We start from the raw sequence: 19,135 nt of genomic DNA, 5'->3' as shown, positions 1-19,135 counted from the left end.
AATAATATTAACACTGCACTTCCTATGTGTCAGTTCTCTACCACTATGAAGTCATCTATTCTTTCAACAACAATGAGAGATACTACCTTTACAGCTGAGGAAACCAAAGCAAGTCACTTGTCCAAGGTCACACAGCTAGGAAGTGGCAAGCAGAGATGCAAGCCCAGGTAGTCAGGTTCCAGAGTCCTGCTCTCAACCCTAGACCCTGCTCTGCACATATGATCCCAGGGTCAGCGTGAATTGGCTGAGGTGACCCACCCTGGCTGTTGCTGAAGGATCCCCCAGCAGACTTCTATAAGAAAATGGCACTGGACCAAGACCCCCTCTCACCACCCCACCCCACCATCACCTCTAAGAACTCACCCCTGGCAAGGCAAAAACTCACAGTGCTGGAACGTTCTCTGCCCTCCTGCTGAAAGGAGAGGAGGGACCCGTCTCTCCCCAGCTCATCTCCCTCAGACCAGCTCTACCTGGAACAGGGTCATCTTGGGCTTCTCCCCACAGAGGCCTCAGGGAGAAGCCGAGGGGCACGGGGCTGGGCATGCAGAGGCCTGGGTTAGCTCCTGGGTCCTCCATGTTCAACCCAAAGGACTGTCACTGGGGCTGTCTTGCTCACACTGGCTTGTTCTCTGTTCTCTCACTGTAGCTCTGCCTGAAGGGGTGCCAAGGATAGGAAACATTCTGGCCACCCTGTAGACAGTGAGGGCCAGGTCCTGAATGCCAGGTCAGAGCAGGGGCCTGGACCCAAGTCTCAGGGGGCAGACTCCGTGGGGAGTCAGAGAGCACTGCTGACCACACAGAGTTGTCAGCCTGGTAAACACTACCCAGCCAGGGCCATGCCACTGGGTGTCCACCCCAGCCTCAGAGGCTGGTCATGCAGATCCCACCAATCTCCCAAATTGATGACCATGACCCCTGTGGTCACCATGTGGTCACCGTGCAAAGCACCCAGCCATGGTCTGGACTGCTGCCTGGGTTGGTGAAGGGGCTCAGGTCCACAGCTGGCCCCTTGTCCCCAGCCCTGTCTGTGCCTCCCCCTTTCCGGGCCCCAGCCCTCGTGCAGGTGCCTCCCTCCTCTGTGAGCTTTTACGGCCAGCTCAGCAGGCCCGCCTGCACGGGCCGCCGGCATCCTCCACTCCTTGGGCCGGCCTGGTTTATGGGGTCGGTAATGAGCCAGAGGTTCAAACGGCCCCTGGTGGGAGCAGCTGGGCCAGCACTCCAGCCTGGGGAGTGAGCCCCCCCAGGTCCCAGGCGCTCATTATGCTCCCGGCCTGGGCCCTTTTACTAGCTGTTTATTTGCAGGGTGGGTGCCTGACGCGCAGGCCGGCCCCAGTGGGTGTGCTGGGCTCCAGGTGGGGAGCCGGCTGGGACAACCAGCGGCGGTTCAAAGCAGCCGGATGAAAGGAGACCTTGTACTTTACAACAGTCTCGTCTGGTTAATGGGGTCCCTGGAGGGCCTGCCTGCCAGAGGCCCTGAACCCCACAGCAGAGGGCTGGCTCTGCAGCAGGCCCAGGGAGCCCAGAGGCTGTGCGGTGGCCCTGCACTAACCCACCCAGACTCGGTTCTTAGCCCAGACAGCTAATTGGTGCCCCACTGTGGGCATGGCTCCGCCAGCCTCCCAGGGTCCCCTCTCCCACAGAGGGACCCCCTGGCTCTGCCTCGGGCCAAGCCATTTCCTCTCTCACCTTCCGGGTTGACTTCAGAACCACCTGAACTCTGTTTCTCAACCTCCTCTTCTGACCTCTGGGCCCCTCCCTCCGGCCGCCCTCTCCTAGCGCCTGGCATCAGGCGTGCCTCTCCTTCCACTTCTTCCTCTCTCCCTGCTCCCACTGTGGGCCTCTCGTCCTCCCAAGTCTAGCCCAGACTCTATCGGCCATCAGGCCAAGCGGTCCCTTCAGTATGTCCTCTGGAACTCCTGCCATGAGTCATCCCAACTCTCCTTTCTTACCAGGGCTTACAATGCAGAGATGAAACCCCAGCATTGCCAGAATGGAGTCACCCCAAATTCCTAATCAGCAATCCCAACTGGGCCCTCAGAACTGCCAGGTAACCTTTCTCTGCCACCAACTATCACTCTCTCTCTCTCACTCAGCAGAACAGCTATTTCCAGCCTTTCTCATGTATCTCAAATCACCTGCCACAGTGCTAGATTATCTCTCCCCTTGCTTCATAGAAAGGAACAGAAACCTCTCTTCCTGCTGCTCCTTGCCCACATCTCCACCTGTCACAATGAAGGGGCTGTCCCACCTCCTGAGCAGCCAGTCCGCATCTCTGGGCCTCAGTTCCCCATCCACACCTAGCCCCACGTAGGTGGGCCCAGAGATGGTGGGCGTGATGCTCAGCCCTCCCTTCTCCACTACCAGCCCCCCCCCCCACCCACAGCAAAAGGAGGCAGGCACGCCGGCCTGACTGAGGGCTGTCCCAACAGATGTGGTGTTTGCTTTGTAATGGAAACAGGTCTGTGCTGGACAAGCACACTGAGCAGAAGGCAAATCAGTCTAAGCCTACAAAGAGTCTAGGCTTTCCTTGACTCTGTGCAACCCTGTTGCTAAATTCTGCCTTCCAGCAACACTACGCAGCAATCCCCAGGTGAAAGAATCCACGGGACCTTGTTTAATCTACATTTTCTTTTGTTTGCTGGTTTCAGATGCTCAGCAGAACACTTTGGTTTCTCTAAAGTGAAGACGATCCCGTGTGTTGGGCTGGAAAGGACCAGGCACAGAGGGTGTAACGAAGAGAGTTGAGAAGAACCATGCAGCAGAAGTACATTATGTGTTTCCCTTCTTTAAGCTAAGCAGGAAACCTTGAGCCACCTCTGGAAGGAAATCACCAGCAGGACCTGAACACCAGAGAGGCATGCCCCTGGAGCAGGAGAGCACTTCGAGGTGGAAATGAACGCTAGGTGGAACAAGGGTGGGCACAGGCTCCAGCAGAGGCCCCTCTGCCTCCACTTACCCTGGCCCTGAGCCCCCACTGCCCACAGCTCCCCTCACTGTGTTCCAGTGGCTGTTCCCTGCGGGCAGGCCTGGTGCCACCAGGAGGAGGCCAGCTGCCCTCCAGCTCTGCCTATTTCGGGGGTAAAGGGTTTATGGCCCAGATGAGACTGAAACCAGGAGATGCTAAGACACAGAGACTGAGGTCCCCAAATCCACCTCTCCCCACGGGCTGATGCTGGCCAGGTCTCCCCAGGTGCCTTCAGCCTGGGGTGAGAGGTGGGGCATGGAGAGAGCAGGAGGACACTTGCTCAGGCCTGGAAGGGCAGAGACACTCCCAGTGACCGCTGAGCTTGGACCCCAACTACAGGCACTAGACACAGATGTGGGAAATGAGGTGGCAGGAGGGACTTAGCCACGCAACTCCCAATCCTATGGACAACGCTATCTGTAGGCCAGGCTGGCCCTTGTGGGAAGCTCCCCCTATGGAGTTGGCCCCTCTGCCCCACTGATGGCCAAGCTGGGTGTCCTTTCTCTTCCTTCTCAGACCCCATGGCCTTCCTGCTGCTTGGTTTGTCTGGGCTAAGGAGGAAGGCAGTGGTTTTAGGATTTGGACTTAGCTACACACGATGGTTGTGGCACTAGTGTGGTCGTGGAGTGATGGCAATGCTGGAGACGGCAGCAATGATGGAAGAGGAAGAAAGGGCTGCAGAGATGGTGGCAGCTATGGTGGTAATGGGAGCAGTGGTGGGAGCTGTGCTAGTGCCACCAATGATGGGACAATGGCAGTGATGGGATGATAGTGATAGTAATTTTGGTAGTGGTGGAACAATGTAGTGGTGACACTGGCAGTGATGGGACAGTGGTGGTGACATCAGCAATGATGGGATGGTGGTGGTGACTTCGGCCGTAATGGGACAGTGTGGTGGTAACATCAACAGTGATGGGACAGTGGCGATGGTGACTTTGGCAGTGATGGGACAGTGCAGTAGTGACATTGGCAGTGATGGCATGGTGGTGATGGTGACACCAGATGTGATAGGACAGTGGTGGTGGTGACATCGGTGGTGATGGTGGCCAAGTAGAGATGGCAGTGGTGGCTCAAACAGTGGCAGGCAGCAGGGAGGCCCAGATGGTGGCCTGCCAGTGACTGTAGTGGTGGGGTCATGCTGACATTAAAAAGCCCTGGACTGGCACCACTGGGCCAGGAAGGACACTTACCTTCTTGGAGATGGTGCAGACTTGCTCAGCTGGCAGGTAGTCGAAGGGGAAGATAAACCTCCAGTTGAAGTTGCCCTCGCCACCCAGGGAGCGGTAATGCACGTCTGTCTTCTGCTTGTGCTCTTCGAAGCCGACCATCCAACTAGGCAGACACATTTTTACAGAACATTTCTCATGAATATTTCCACCCCAATGCACATCCTCAACTTAGGCCGATGAGGATTAAGAAGGCAAGTGAACCTGGTAGGTGATACTGCACAAACAGTCCCCTGGGGATCATGAGGAACAGAATGTGCCATAAATTTGAAAATGTTCTAACGTCTCAGCCACCCATGAGGGGCATCCTCAAACCTTACAAGTCCAACCCTTTGAAGCTTGCATGTTCTCCCCTTCCCTACACTGGAGCCCCCCACCCCAGTGCCACCCTGAGGGAGCAGGGGAGGTGCTGTGGGCTGGGACGGGTGGGAGACGATGACTTCCTACCCTTTCACATAAATGTCGCTCATCTTCTCCCCCGTGATGCTGAGGTCGTCCAGGATCACATCTTTGGTGTTCCAGATAATACAACGCAGGAAAAACCTGGGAAGAAGAATGACTCAAATCCATATAGATTTCCTACCACAGGGTGGGAGGTCCTTGGCTGAGATGTCACCTCATCCAAGAAGACTCCATGCCTGGCTGGAAACTCGGCCAGGCCCAAACAAGAGCTTATTCAGTGGCCTGAGCAGCCCAAATCCTGGCTGAAGAGTGACCTCCTGGTCCTACCCACAGCTAGTTACATCCCTCCTTCCCCCAGCTCAGCTCAGAGCCTGTGCCTGGGTAGGTGACCTTTTGGCTCTCCGGGGAGTGATGTCGAAGGGAGGTCCAGGCCGCCCCAGGGCCTTAGGAAACAGGTCGATCCACATCTGCAGCTTCCCCTGTGGAGACACGAGCCCTTCTCTCAGCACCTTTTCCATTCAGCCAGTAGTTACCAAGCACCTGCTCTGTGCCAAACACTTGGGAAACAGGACAGAGGAAACCCAGGCCCTACCAAGGACAGCCTCACCATCCTGCGGGGGAGGGACCCTAAACAAGGAACTACAGGACCGACTGCACAGGTGAGCCCACTGCCCCACAGGCCACTGACCTAGGCCTGGGCCTGGGGCTCAAGGGTCAGGGCAGGCTTCTCTGAGATGGTGATGGCTGAGCTGAGTCTCGGCACACCAGGGTCATGGCACATGCAAAGTCATGGAGGGTCAGGGGCATGGTTTAGCATGGGAGCTCAGAAAATTTCTGTGACAGGAAACCACTCTACCCGCCCACTCTTAGCCCCCTCCCTCCCTGCAAGCTGGATGTGATTTTTGTCCCCATCTTAAAGAAGAAGGAGCAGGGATTAGAGTAACTTGAGTCTCTTCTGCAGGGTCCCAGAGCTAGAGGATGAAATTGCTGAAGTTTCCACACCTCTTGTGCTACTTCGGGGAGGCTGGTAGCCAAGCCAGCAAGGGGAAGAGAGAGCTCAGGCCCAGACAGAGAGGATGTCCTCTGCGAGCTCACAAAGGCACCTTCACAGCTCACCTTGGCTCTTCTCTTTGCCTCTGACCTTTTCCTTCCTTTTCCTCCAAAACCCAGCTTTGAGCTCACCTCCTCCTGGAAGCTTTCCCTGGTCACAGTCCCAAGCCTGCTGTCTCTGTGCCCATCCTCCCTTCTGCATGGGGGATTCCCCTGCCCCCTCCAGATGACTGTTTCTCTGTGGGTTGCTCTGCCACTCGTCATCTTGTCTGAACACCTCACTGTAACCAAGTACAGGGCCAGCCCTCTGAGGCTGAGTCCCTGGAAGCTGGTGGTGGCTGACACAGTGTGGCTTCAGAATGACTGAGGGAAGTGGGAAGCCAGGCCTACACAGGGATGAAGGAGGCTCCCCAGACCCTGAGGGCTGCAGGTAACCAAGGAGGCCAGGCCCTAGAGACCCCCTACTCTCAGACTGTGGACAAAATGGGTCAAAAAGGGATTGGCCAAGGTCCCAAGGTCCCCACTGGTTCCCCTGGGATGTCCACACTTGAAATGGGGATATTTTGGGTTCAAGGACTCTGGGGGCCAAGGGTCAAGGTCCTACCTGCTCAATGTCCGGCTGCAAGGGGCTGTAGAGGGGCCGTGACTCCACATGCTCTGGGACCAGGCCCTGCTGCTGGAGGACATACAAAGCCAAACGCTCCTCCACAGGGCCCAGGTGTGGGTTCGGAAGCCTGCCGGCCTCTGGCCCAGAGAGAAGACAAAACAGTTGCAGCAGTCGAGTAAGCAAGAGATGGAGGGGCAGCCCTGTGAGCAGGCTGAGCAGGCTGGCTGAGGGCCACAGGAGGCCCCTAACCCCCACAGCCTCAGCCCAGACACACTGGTTCTGGTCCTCACCTCTCACTTCCTGTGGGAGGAACCTCGTGGTCCACAGCTCCAGGCTTAAAATCCAGATTCCCCATTGCCATCATTTCTACCAAGCCTCTTCTGTACAGCTCTTCTTTCTCTTTTCCACCAGTATAAATGCTTTCAGTCTACCAAAGCCTACCCTTTTCAAGAAGCCCTCTCTGACTGCTCCCAACTCTGAGCCTCAGCACCTCTACCCCAGATCTGGCAGCTTAATGCAGCTGGTGCTATTCTCTGGTTTTGTAAATGATTCTATTAGTGGCAGTAGCTAAAATAACAGCAATAACGGCAAACACATCTAGAGCAAAAACCATGTGCCAGGCACTATTCTTCACAGATACTTATACATTTATCCTCATAAGGACCCGAGAAGCTAAGTGCTATTATTATCCCCATTTTACAGATGAGAAAATTAAGACACAGAAAAGCCACACAGCTGGGCAGCTGAGATCACATGCTCATTTAGGAAATGTGCGTGACTAGACACCCTCTTCTTCGCCCTCATGCTTCCCAGGTACAGCTCCTCCCTGCCAGGGGATGCGTCAAGGATTGGTGCCGTGGGAGGGGAAAAGACATGCAGCAATTCTGACACTGAGAAGCCCCACCAATGGTCAGCAACGTGAAGTTGAAGCCTCCTGTGTCAGAGGCCTTGACCGGGAGGGAGGAGGTGATGGTGGTCCACATTTGTCTACACACACACACACACACACACACACAGATACATGCACTCAGGTACACCCATGTACACCAACAGAGATTCTCATGTATACACACACACACATTCACCCATCAAACCTGCCCTGATCACCTTAATAGGACCCCAAAGGAAGAGGCATGGCACTGCAGAAAGAACACAGGACCAGGAATCTGGGTCTACTCCTAGCTGTCTGGGTGATTTTGGGCAGGTCGTTAACCACTCTTGGCCTCAATGGCCTCATCTGTAAAAACAGGCAGATGTTGGACCTCACCATCTCTAGCTTTCTGGCTTTCGTTTCCTATGACTTTATGACCATGAGCCCCAGCCCCTGTGCTTAAGTTGCTCACATACTAGTAGAAGGAAATGAGACTACCCCGAAAACAGATGCACATTCTATAGGAAAAGAGGATGGGGGGGTAGCAGGGAGAGTGGCTAATGGGCTAATGGCTGAGCCTGGCTCCGCCATGACCTGGGAGAGTCAGGAAAACAGACCAAGAAGGAGGGGGTTAGGGGACGGAGGCATCAAAGCCGTCATTTCCCTTTTATAACCTCGGCACCAGCTCTGACATCAAACATCTCCAAAACAACCAGGAGGTGAGGGGCCAGCTGGGCCTGTAAACACCTCCGGGGAGCCTGAGCTGCTCTGGGTGGGTGATGCAGGCCTCGGGCATCTCTCTCTCACACACACGGAGCACACATGGTAAGGTTCTCAGCCATGAATAGAACCAGGGGCAGGGTGGGGATGCTGCAGGGCCTCCTGCTGCCCTTTGGATGCTTTGACTGCACAGGCTGGGAGTGGGTGGCTCAGAAGCTACCATCAAGGTCAAGCCAGCAGCTAGTGCGACTCTATTTCTCACAGGTCAGCTGCATCCCAAACTCTGACCAAAACCTGACTACTCAAAGCCAGAAGGAGACTGATCCTAACCCTGACCGTAACCTTTAATTTTCACAATGGTATCACAGGTAAGTACTGGTCCAAAAAGTACCAAGTGCAAGTTAGGCTATCTATGCTGCCCTGGAAAGATGCAAGCCCACCCCCTGCAGATGTGGGTTATGTCTACTTGGACCCTTTATGATAGAGGATGGTCTGATGAGAGAGAAGGACATAGAGGGAGAGCACAGCATGGCTTGGGGTCACATGGCAGCTCACCTATCTCTTCAATAGTGTATTCTTTATCCTGAAACACCACGCGGTCAGGGTGGTACACAGGGGCCTTGACTCTGTGCTGCTGGCAAAAGAGGTGGAGGAGCTGGGAGGGGCGGAGCTGGTCCCTCCACTGGTTTGGTCCAGAGCTGAGGCCCAAGCACAAGACGATGATGAGACATTCTGAGTACAATGACGAGAGCAGAGGGGTGTGCAGTGACCTGTGTACCTCTATGGACAGCCTCACCCACCCTTCACATCTACAGTGGGCATGCCATCTAAACGCTCCTCATGACTGGGCATCCCCATTTTACAGATGAAGAAAACTGAGGCCCAGAGATAAAATCACTTAAGTACCATGAAATTGGAACTTAGATGTTTCCAATTTCCAGAATTAGAGAATCAAACCCAAGCAAGACCCAAGCTGATAGGAAGAGTGGTGCCATCCACACGGAAGTTTCCCCGATACAGACCATCACATAAGTCCTCCCAAGGCCCAGCTGAGGCATGTGTCCCACTGTCTGTCTGTCTTCCTTCCTTCTTTCTCTCCTTCCCTCCCTCTCTCTTTGCATACCCAGCCCTCTACAGGCCTCAGTGGTGTATTAAAGAGAACTGGAATGATAACAATTATGGTGAAGAGCCAGGTTCATAGAGTCAGACAAATGGGTTCAAATCCTGATCTCACCACTGACAAGCCATAATATCTCTGAGCCTCAGCTTCCCCATCTGTGGAGTGGGAACAAGACCCCAAACGGATTCAATGAGAGAATGCCTGGGAAGTGCTGAGCCCAGGGCCGACACACAGTAAATGCTCAGCAGCCAGCCCCCATGCACATACACACAGTAGGTCTGGGGGAGTCCACAGCGAGCCCCAAACTTGGACAGCAGCCTATTCTCCAGGTCGATGACTGTCTCCCCAATCTTTTCATCCTTGGAGAGGAGGTCATAGTCATAGAGAGTGATCTTCAGGTCCTTCTCCAGAGGTAGAGTGCAGGTCAGCTCAAACATCCTGCAGGAGGGGTGGACGTCAGAACACTGACAGTTTCCTGATGTTGCCTGACACAGTGGGAACTCAAGGGAGTTGCAGGGCAAGGACAGAAGCTCGAAAGTCACCCAGGGAATCCCCTGTCCTCAGGTCTACCCTACAGCAGCACTGTATTAGGCTTGTCTGAGAGAGTGAGATAGAGGTGTGTGTATATGTGTGGTCTTCCCAAGTAAAATGGGCTGGGCACACAGCAGGTGCCTGCCTGATGGACCAAAGAATGAAAGAATGGATTGGAGTAGAACATCAAAACTCAAGTTTCCACCACAAGGCCAGGAGACAAGAGATGTGAAACTTCAGAGCCAGGTGCCAGAGCTTTAGAATTTACCCAGGGGATGGCCTGGGACCCATTCTCTGGACTCTTGGGGCCTCACACCTACTTCTGCCGGTGGGATAGAGGGAGAATTTGTGAGATTTCTTCGGAGAGAGCTCCTGCTGTGTCTGAGACCCCCATGGGGGCCAAAAGTGGAGGTATTTTCCCTTCTCTGCTTGAAATGAGTTCCCTGCAGGTGGGGGACAAGCCCGACACCCAGCTCATGCCATGGAAACTGAAGCAGCTTGTGCAGAGAGGAGGTGGGCAGGGGCCACATTTGGGAGGAGCTGCTTCCCCTCCATGGCTGGGTAGGAGACACAAGAGACTGTGGAGTGGACCATCTGAGAACCAGGCGGTGAGGGGAAGCCCCCTAAAGACACAGCATCAACCACATCCCAGGAGGTGCAGTGGGAGGAGCTCCAAAGAGGGGTGATCTGGAAAGCACCCACAAGAAAATCAATGGGCTTTAAACATCTGCACCACTCAGAGTGCCCGGATGACTGGGGTGGGCAGCACATGAGATGGGGTGCAGGGGTCTTCCCCATAACTGGAGCTCACTGGTCCTGGCCCTGTAGGAGTCAGAAATCTCATGGCTAGCTAGAGGGGGGTGGGGGAGAAACACGCATGGGCTATACAGGAAAAGAGTTTCTGCTGTGATCTGAGGGAGGCTCAAAGCACCAGGCAGACCAGCCTGGCCATGATCTGGGGTAGACGGGCAGGCAGGAGTGGGAGGGGTATGCTTCTGCGCTCGTTCCCCCACCTGCCCTGGGCCCTGACACCCACACACCCCACTGTAGAACAGGCCGTGTGCACTGCCCATCACCACTAGCCTGTGGCCCATGCCACCCCCAGCCCTCACCAAACACAGCTCCTCTCTCCCACACACCATCTTCCCTCCAACCCCAACTTTGTGGTGGCTCATCACTGTCCAGGACTGTTTCCCCTTTAAAAACTGCATTTGCCCAGGTGATCCTCACTGCAGGCTGAGTGACCACAACTAACTTCACAGACAGCAGCTTATGAATTCAAGGTGTTACTTAACCATATTGGAACACCGGTGTCTTCTACAAGTGCTAGAGAAACAGCCGCCAACCTCCCTCTGCAATCCTCCCTTCTCAGGCCTAAACAGTCTCACACCCAAACAGCAATTCAGGATGCCTTGGGCCACTCCCATGCACTGGATTCTTCCTTTCCTTGTTCTTAGATTTCAGGAATCATTTGATTCCTGGGTCTACATTCGTTCTCTAGCTATCCATGACAGAAGCACACGGAACACTAAGAGAAAAATTACTAAATACAGTGAGGTATATAGAATTGGATCCTGGGACAGTAAAAAGACATTAATGGGAAATGGAAAAATCCTAATAAAGTCTAGAGTTTGGTTAATAGTAATGCACCAATGTCAGTTTCTTCATTTTGACAAATGTACTATGGTTAGGTAAGATGTTAATAGTGGGGGGAATTAGGTGAAGGGTGTATGGGAACTCTGTACTATCTTTGTAACTTTTCTGTATATCTAAAATTATTCCGAAGTAAAAGTTCATCTAAAAAAAGGAGAATGAGCAAATGCATCTTCTGAGCCACCGTGTAGATTTATGATCTGAGAAATAATTGCTTGTGTCTTTCACTGGGTGCTTCTGCTAGGACTCAAGCCTTTAGCACATATAGAAGAGCTAGCTGAGGCTATGCTCCCACAGCCATACAAGATTTAGGGAATATGGTTTTGCTACAGGAGATAACAACTTCCCAGTGGTGGCCACATCTCCCCCACTGGACTGTGGATTATCCAGACTGGCTCCTCCAGCCCAAGACCCAAGATGTCCCCAACTTACTTTCCAAATACAGGCTCCAGGGTGCAGGGTATGTAGCTATCCTGGTCACTCACTGATTTCTTCCCTATGGAGATCTTGATGTAAGGATCACACTGGAGGAGGAGATGGAAACACGTAAGTGAAATCACTCTCTCGACGTGTTTTTGGGGCTTCTTGAGTCCCCTGCCTCCTGATGGGGTGAGGTGGTCAGCCATCAGGAAGCTGCGATGTAGACTGTGTCCTGACAGGACAGGGACTCTGTCCTACACACCACACACCACATGTTCCCTGACATGGACTTCTCACCTCGGCTCCAGCAGTGGGAAAGGGGTGCCTGAGTTCTCCATACTCCCAACCCACTGCCCATGGGTAGAGGCCGTGGAGGGCAAGCCTCTATATCCTCAGAAACACAACAGTGTGTATTACATATGTGACCAGGCCAGCATGGGGTCCTCTCTGTGATCTCTGCCTAAGCAGATGTTAAGGGGGAGAGATGGGAAGACTTTGCAACCTCAGCTATCCCAGGCTGGTCTCCCCTGACTGCTTCCTGCAAGCAAGAGCACCCCCTCAGCCAGCTCCAGAGCAGCTGGTGCTGGAGAGTGCCCAGCACTGGTCAGGCATCCAGAGGCTTGAAGTGTAGAAGCCAACCCACTGGCCACAACCATGTATCAGAGGCCATCGATGGTGCCAAGGCTGAGGACTGCTTCCTTCTTCCCTGTGATCTTATGACTTCTCAGCCTTGAAAAGTGGGGCTACAGAAGTGGAACACCAGGTTGGCTTCTACCCACTACCTCAAGGACACATGCTAGACCTAAACCCAACTAACGAGGCACCTGGCCTTGTACCTCTAAACTCCAATTGTCCCTTACCCTTGCCTCTCTTCTTTCCTCTTTCTCTCTCTTTCCCACTTTACTCAGTCCCCCACCCCTGCCATCTCCCCATAACTCCAGACTCCTCCCCTTCTTCAAATCTCCCCTTTCCATCTCCAACCAGGACTAGGCTGAGACAGCTGAGCCACTTGACTCGGGCACAAAATTTAAAGGAGGGCTAAAAAACTCAGTAATCAACATAAACAATATTTTAATGCAATATTTTAAAAATTAAAGTCAATGCCAATAGTCCATCGTGAACAAAATATCAAAATTTTAAGTAAAAACAGGCTGAGTACTACTGGTTTTTCCTTTTGCCTCCAGCTCCACCATGGCCAGACATAGCACAGTTCTGAATCTTGTTCCCTCCTTCACTCCTTCCCTCACCACTGAAAGCCCTCCAAAGTCCAGACCCAATCACACCTCCACCCTTGCTCATCTTTTTGCCTATCCTTGTTCTAGACATGCATTAAGCAACCTTCTTTCAGACTTTGCCTGTGCTTTTGATCCCTCTTAAACACTATTTTCTTCTGCCTCCTAGCCTATCAAAACTCCACCGATCCCTAACAGTCCTATTCCTTGCAGGAAGCCTTCCCGAAGGCTTCCCATTTTTCCAAAGTCCTGAACTAACTTTGGCCTTCTCTGACCTCCCAGACCTCTCTTCTTGGTCCTTGACAGAACTCCATTGAGTCACATCCCAGTTTTGCATATGTTTGTCTGGTTTCCCCAGCTTACTGTGAACTCCCGGGCAGAGATCGTGTCGAGATTTTGCAGGCCTTTTGGACCTGAGCCTGCTACTCTGAAGGAGGGTGTTAGTGGTGAGGGCTCTAGGAAGTTACCTTCCCATTGGGATCCTTGGGCTGCAGGCCAAATGCTCGGACAATGTAGATACGGACCAAGCACTCCTGGGGCCCCTGGGCAGCCAGCTGGTGGAACTGTCTCGGGGGCATGGGTATGTCTGGGTCTTCTGGGAGGGGATAAATTTTGAAGAGGCCCTGAAAAGAATGTGGGGTTAACTTTCCTTTTTATCTTTATTGTCTCCAACACAATCGCCATTATGATCACCATTCTCATCTCTGCCAGCATTATCACCACAGAGATAACCACACCCAATGCCATCCCATCAACAGCATCTCCATCACTGTCACCAGCACCACCTCCATCACCCACATGGTCACCATTATACACACCACCCTTCTCCCTTCTTCATTACTGCTCCAGCACCACAGTCTTAGGCCCACCTGGGTTAGGGACATGTGTTCAAGCACTTACCTTAAATTCCCCAATGACAGATGGATCTTCCATCTCCTCCTGAGTCTTGCCCCGGTAGAGCTTGAAGGTGTTACAAAAGTCAGACAGGCCCTCAAAAGCCTCCACATTCTCCAGTTGTGTGTCGTAGACCTGCCACATGTACGGGCAAGAAGAGGACACAGGAAAGAGAAAATAGAGGGCCAGCGAAGGAAGAGGAAACCAGAAGGGGAGGGGACATATGACAGCGTGAGAGAAGAAGGAGAGAGAAGGGACAGAGGAGAAGAAAGTGAGGGGAAAAGACCAAAAACAAAACAAGGGGAGGAAGGCAAAGAGAAGGGCAGGGTTGGAGACATGGCGAGGTAAGAGAGGGAGCCCAGAAGGGGCAGAGGCAGAGAAGAAAATGAGAACAAAGCAGAGATGGAAAGAAAATCCCAGGAGGAGGAAGGAAGAGGGAAGACATTTGTTCAGTTCCATTAGGGAACAGGGTTTTCTGGTTACTCACATACAGGTACTTCAAAAAGTTTGTGGAAAAATAGAATTAAAAGATGATATGGGGCTGGCCCCATGGCTCACTCAGGAGAGTGCGGCGCTGGTAGCGCCAAGGCCGCGGGTTCGGATCCTATATAGGGATGGCCGGTATGCTCACTGGCTGAGCGTGGTGTGGACCACACCAAGCCAAGGGTTGTGATCCCCTTACCAGTCAAAAAAAAAAAAAAAAAGATGATATGAATCTTTCCGTAGACTTTTGAAGTACTCTCATATTCTAGGTATCTCAGAGTCATCACATCTGTACATGGATAGTACATTTTTTTAGGAGACTAAGATCACAAACAAATGAATGAGAAGTTAACTGACTTGCTTTGAAGACTGAGCCAGAACTCTGGAAAATTAACAGGTCAGCATCTCAAGCAAAAATGCTCACTTACAGGACATCCAATGACAATGGTATCAAAATCAAGCCAAGCATTATCTTCTGAGAACCACCTTAAATTTTTTTAACTCAATTTATTTATTTGTCTCCTCTCAAACAGCCAATGATTATTATTTGTTAGAGCAGTGTTTTGCAATTGCTCAGACTTAAATGAGGCAGCAGTTTTCTATTACAGAAGGTAAAATTTACCAAACAAATAGTCATTTTAAAAAGGTAAATATACAAGCGAAATTGGTTATATCTGAAATTAACAGATGAGCTACTCAGGTAAGTTTCTGTCTCATCTTTCTAAATATTATTTCTCATTAAGCCCAGTTCAAGTTCTATGTCTTCCATGAAGCCCAAGTTCTATCTCTTCTAAGAAATATTTAATTATGCAAGTGATAAGGTTCATTATTAAAAATTAGAAAATATATGCAAATATAAAGAAAACATTAATATTGCCTTAACCAAAATGGAATCACAGGATACCATTTTGTATCCTGTGATTGTACTGTATCGTATCATATAAAACTGTATTGTCGCTTGTTTTTTAACCTAGCAATGTACCAAGAATATCTTTACGGTCAAAAAATATACTTCAACAACACCCTTCTTAATGACAATATAATATTCAATTGTATAAATGCACAAGTTATTACGAACATTAAGTTTAGCAGTTTTTCAATCTTATTTTTTATAAACCACCTATAGGTTACAGGAGTTTTAAAAATCACTATACAAGTTCCTCTGCTTTTGTTTAAATTTATCTCTATGATAAGTTCCTAGAAATAGAATTCCTGGTCAAGAAGTATACACATTTTATGACCTTTGATGCACACAGCCAAATTGCCCTCTGGAAAAATTGACTGGATATATATTTCCACCTACAGTGTGCAAGTGTGCCCATATGCCAGTCTTTCACTGCTGCTCTGTATTTGCATCCTTTTTTAACTTTGTTAATTAAATACATGAAAGATGGCATACTGAATTTTTAATTTGCATTTATGTGAATACTAGAGAAACGTGGATGGGTTTATCAGCCATTTGTATTTCTTTGAGAAATGTTCATCCTTGTCATTTGTCCATTTTCCATCTATTGGTGTCTATTTTCTGTTCTCTAATGATTTGAAGGACCTCTTTACATGTAAAGGATAGTAACCTTTGGTTTATCAAATGTGTTACAAATATTTTGTCCCAGTTTGTCACTTGCCTTTCAATTACGTTTATGACATGTTTACAAAATTTTTATTTATGGTGTGTTTACGTTTATATTCATGTTTGTTTATGGTATGTTTATATTTGCTTATGGAATATTTGTTTATTTTTATGATTTTTGTAGCCATACCAGAAAGTTCTAGACAGTCTCATCTAACGAGCTTTTTCTTTATATAGCCTCTGCCTTTCACACTATGTTTAGAATGTCTTCAGAGCAACATTATTAAACACTCAGCTCAATTTGGTACATGATGTGAGGAAGAATGCAACTTATTTTTCACCATACGGTTAAGCCATTGTCTAAGCATCATATTCATTTACACCGTTTCTCTTCTTCCCAGTGACTTGTACCACACACTAGACGCCTACACATCCTTTTGTCTGTGGTCTTCCTATTCTGCTGTGTTGATCTGTCTGTTCTTCACCAACACTATGTTTTAATTATTGCCGCTTCATGACCTGTTTATTGCCTGGTATCTATCCTTATGAAATTTTGAAACATTAAGTCCAGTTCTAAACAAATGTTTCTTTGGAATTTTTGTTAGACTTGCTTAAACTTACAATTAATTTGGGGGAGGGGAACTGATATCTGTATAGTATTGACTTTTTTATCCACGGATACAATGTGATTCTCAATTTACTCAAGACTTCTTTTATTATTTATAGTTATCTTCATATAGAGCCTACATACAAGGGTCTTCAAAAGCCCATGGAAAGATTCATATTATCTTTTAATTCTCTTATTCCATGAACTATTTGAAGTACCCTAGTATTTATCGCTGAGTTTATTACTGGTTAAGCTAAATATTTTTTTGGTATTGTGACTGTAACTCTTCCACTAGATTTTCTAAATAGTTGCTGACATATTACTGGGGTCTTCTGATGGTTCTACTAATTTTCCAGTTGGTTGTCTTCGGGTGGTCAAGCAAGTCAGTTGCTCAGAATGGTAATGTTGTCTCTTCCTTTCTAAAATGAATGACCTATTTCTCTTTGTTGACATTGAAACGGTCAGGGCACAGAGAACAATGTTAAATGATAATGTGAATGTGATATTAGTGAGTCTTTCCCTGTGTTTGTCGAAAGGGTTGTCCCTAGTGTTTCACTCAGTGTCTTTACCTATAATGAGTCACAGAGCTCTTCGGCCATCTCAAATCAATAAGCTATGGACACTTGCCCCAGACAAATGTACTTATGAACATTCTTTAGAAATACAGATTCAATTTCTGGGGATAAAGAGACCTTCTAAATGATGAAGTTGGAAGCTGGCCGGTGGTTTGAGAGCTACTCTTTACAACATTAAGAAAACTCCTTTCTATTTTCAATATATTACTTGTTCTTATGAATCATCAATAGATATTGAATTTTATCAAATATTTTTCAGCATCTACTGAAATAATCCTTGTTAATTTTACCTTTTGATATGATGAATATTGTTAATGATTTCCTAATGTTGAACTCTTTATATTCCTGAAATAAAGTCAATTTGGTTATTGGGACTTAATATTTCACTATTTCTTTCATTTTTGGTGGCTGGCCAGTACAGGATAGAACCCCAGACCTTGGTGCTATCAACACCACACTCTAACCAGCTGAGCTAACCAATCAGCACATGACTTATTATTTTAATATGTGGTTAGATTCCATTTGCTATTATTTATTTGAGATTTTGTACATATATTCATTTCATAAATGAGATTTATATGTATAGGTGGGTTTTATCAAATTTGGTGGTAAGGTAATTCTAGCCCTATAAAAATCAAGGTTTTCTCTCTTTTAATTTTTTCTTTGTTGTGGAATAGTGTATCTGTCACAGGAATTATTTATTCTTCAAGATTTAGGAAATTCCCTCAATAATCCTCTGACACCAGCTCTTTCTTTGGAGGTAATTCTTTGATAATTTTCTTGTATATATAAATTTGAATACTCTTACTCCTCTATGGCTTTAGGGACAGTATTTATGGGTTCCCTAATATAGCAACAATAAAATAATCAAATTTTATTTCCCTCCCTCTCTATCACCCAGTTTTAACAATATTATCTTCCTTAACATTTACCTTTGCATGATGCTTACGATTTGCTTATATTCCTATTATTTGAGTTCCCCATTTTAAATATCTGTCAACTCTATTTATTCTTATTATTCAATGTCTTTACATCTCACCCTCTTTCCTCCTTCCCTACCTCATTTTTGTCAGTTTCATCATTTCTACATTTTCACTATAGATGATATTTACATTCTTTCCTGTAACCTTAACCCTTCCATTTGTTTTCATTTTGGTTCTAAGGTAAAATATGATTATCACCAGTTCTTTTGTTCTCGTTTTCCCAATTATCTCCTAGATGGCTAAAGTTCATCCCCTAGGAGTTGATTTAAGACAGGCTCATTGGAATCACACTACCTGAGTCCCTGAAATATGCATAACTGGTATAACTGGTTGTCTGTAGCCTTTATGCTTGGAGGGAAGCTTGGCTGAATATAAAATCCTTGGGTCACCTTGTCTTTCACTGATTATTTTCTATATGGTGCTTTACTTTCTTTAGATATTGAATATTGTTGTAGAAAACTTGAAGCCATCTTGATTTATTTCTTTTTTTAAATGACTTAATGTCATTGTTGTTTTCAAGGAGTAAGAAAGAGTTATGACTACTCAAAGAATTCTTTCTTTATCTCTAAAGTACACTAACTTTATCTCTAAAGTAAGTACTTTAAAGTAAGTACTTTATCTCTAAAGTAAATATACTAGGATATGTCTCAGGGTTGACCAGTCTGGGTCAATTTTTCCTGACATATACTGGACCTTTTCAATATATTCAACTATTCTTTCATTTCCCTGAAGTTTTATTAAATTATTGTATGTTTATTTGTTTTATTTCACTGTTTTGGTTGTCTTCCTCAGAGACTCCAATTATGCAAATGTTGGATCTCCTTTTCCTGACTTCCACATCTGTCATTTTCTCTTTATTTCTTTATGACTTTTTAAAATTTCATTTCATTTAGCTTACTTTTATCATTTCTGTCCGCTATGCCCCTGACTATGTTCTCCATGTAGCCTTCCGCCCTGTGCTCCTGGTTTCATGTTTTCTTCTCTTTTTCATGAGTCCTATCAGCTTGGAATTCATCTCCATCTATCTCATCATCCCTTGAGTTCTTTCATTTCTGCTTTGCATTCTGACTGCCCTATTTCTAAAAAGTTCACAGCAAAACATTTCATCTCATCTGCTCCTTGGCAAAATTTTTCTGGTGGGATATATCCTATCTGTTGGTTAGTTTTGGTGTCTGTTTTCTCTTCTTTATTTTGTAGGATTTTTTAATTAATGCTGTGCCATTTCT

At 48.2% G+C, this 19,135-nt stretch overlaps 1 protein-coding gene across 7 annotated transcripts in view; it reads right to left on the bottom strand.

The window, feature by feature from the left end:
* Positions 1 to 19,135, bottom strand: part of DYSF (dysferlin) — a 221,544-nt gene that overhangs the window by 11,565 nt on the left and 190,844 nt on the right. For all 7 annotated transcript variants that reach the window (XM_063077909.1, XM_063077912.1, XM_063077914.1 and 4 more), the window contains 9 exons: positions 13,698 to 13,826; positions 13,265 to 13,420; positions 11,578 to 11,669; positions 9,229 to 9,399; positions 8,397 to 8,539; positions 6,248 to 6,387; positions 4,984 to 5,072; positions 4,639 to 4,734; positions 4,156 to 4,297 (listed from right to left, as the gene is read on the bottom strand). In XM_063077909.1, the coding sequence (XP_062933979.1) occupies positions 4,156 to 4,297; positions 4,639 to 4,734; positions 4,984 to 5,072; positions 6,248 to 6,387; positions 8,397 to 8,539; positions 9,229 to 9,399; positions 11,578 to 11,669; positions 13,265 to 13,420; positions 13,698 to 13,826 (1,158 nt within the window). The remainder of the gene's footprint in view (positions 1 to 4,155; positions 4,298 to 4,638; positions 4,735 to 4,983; positions 5,073 to 6,247; positions 6,388 to 8,396; positions 8,540 to 9,228; positions 9,400 to 11,577; positions 11,670 to 13,264; positions 13,421 to 13,697; positions 13,827 to 19,135) is intronic.

This window comes from Cynocephalus volans, chromosome 14 (genome assembly GCF_027409185.1).
Source record: "Cynocephalus volans isolate mCynVol1 chromosome 14, mCynVol1.pri, whole genome shotgun sequence".
Taxonomy (NCBI): Eukaryota; Metazoa; Chordata; class Mammalia; order Dermoptera; family Cynocephalidae; genus Cynocephalus; species Cynocephalus volans.
Note: the sequence above shows the minus strand (reverse complement) of the source record. Positions and strands in the feature narration are given on the sequence as shown.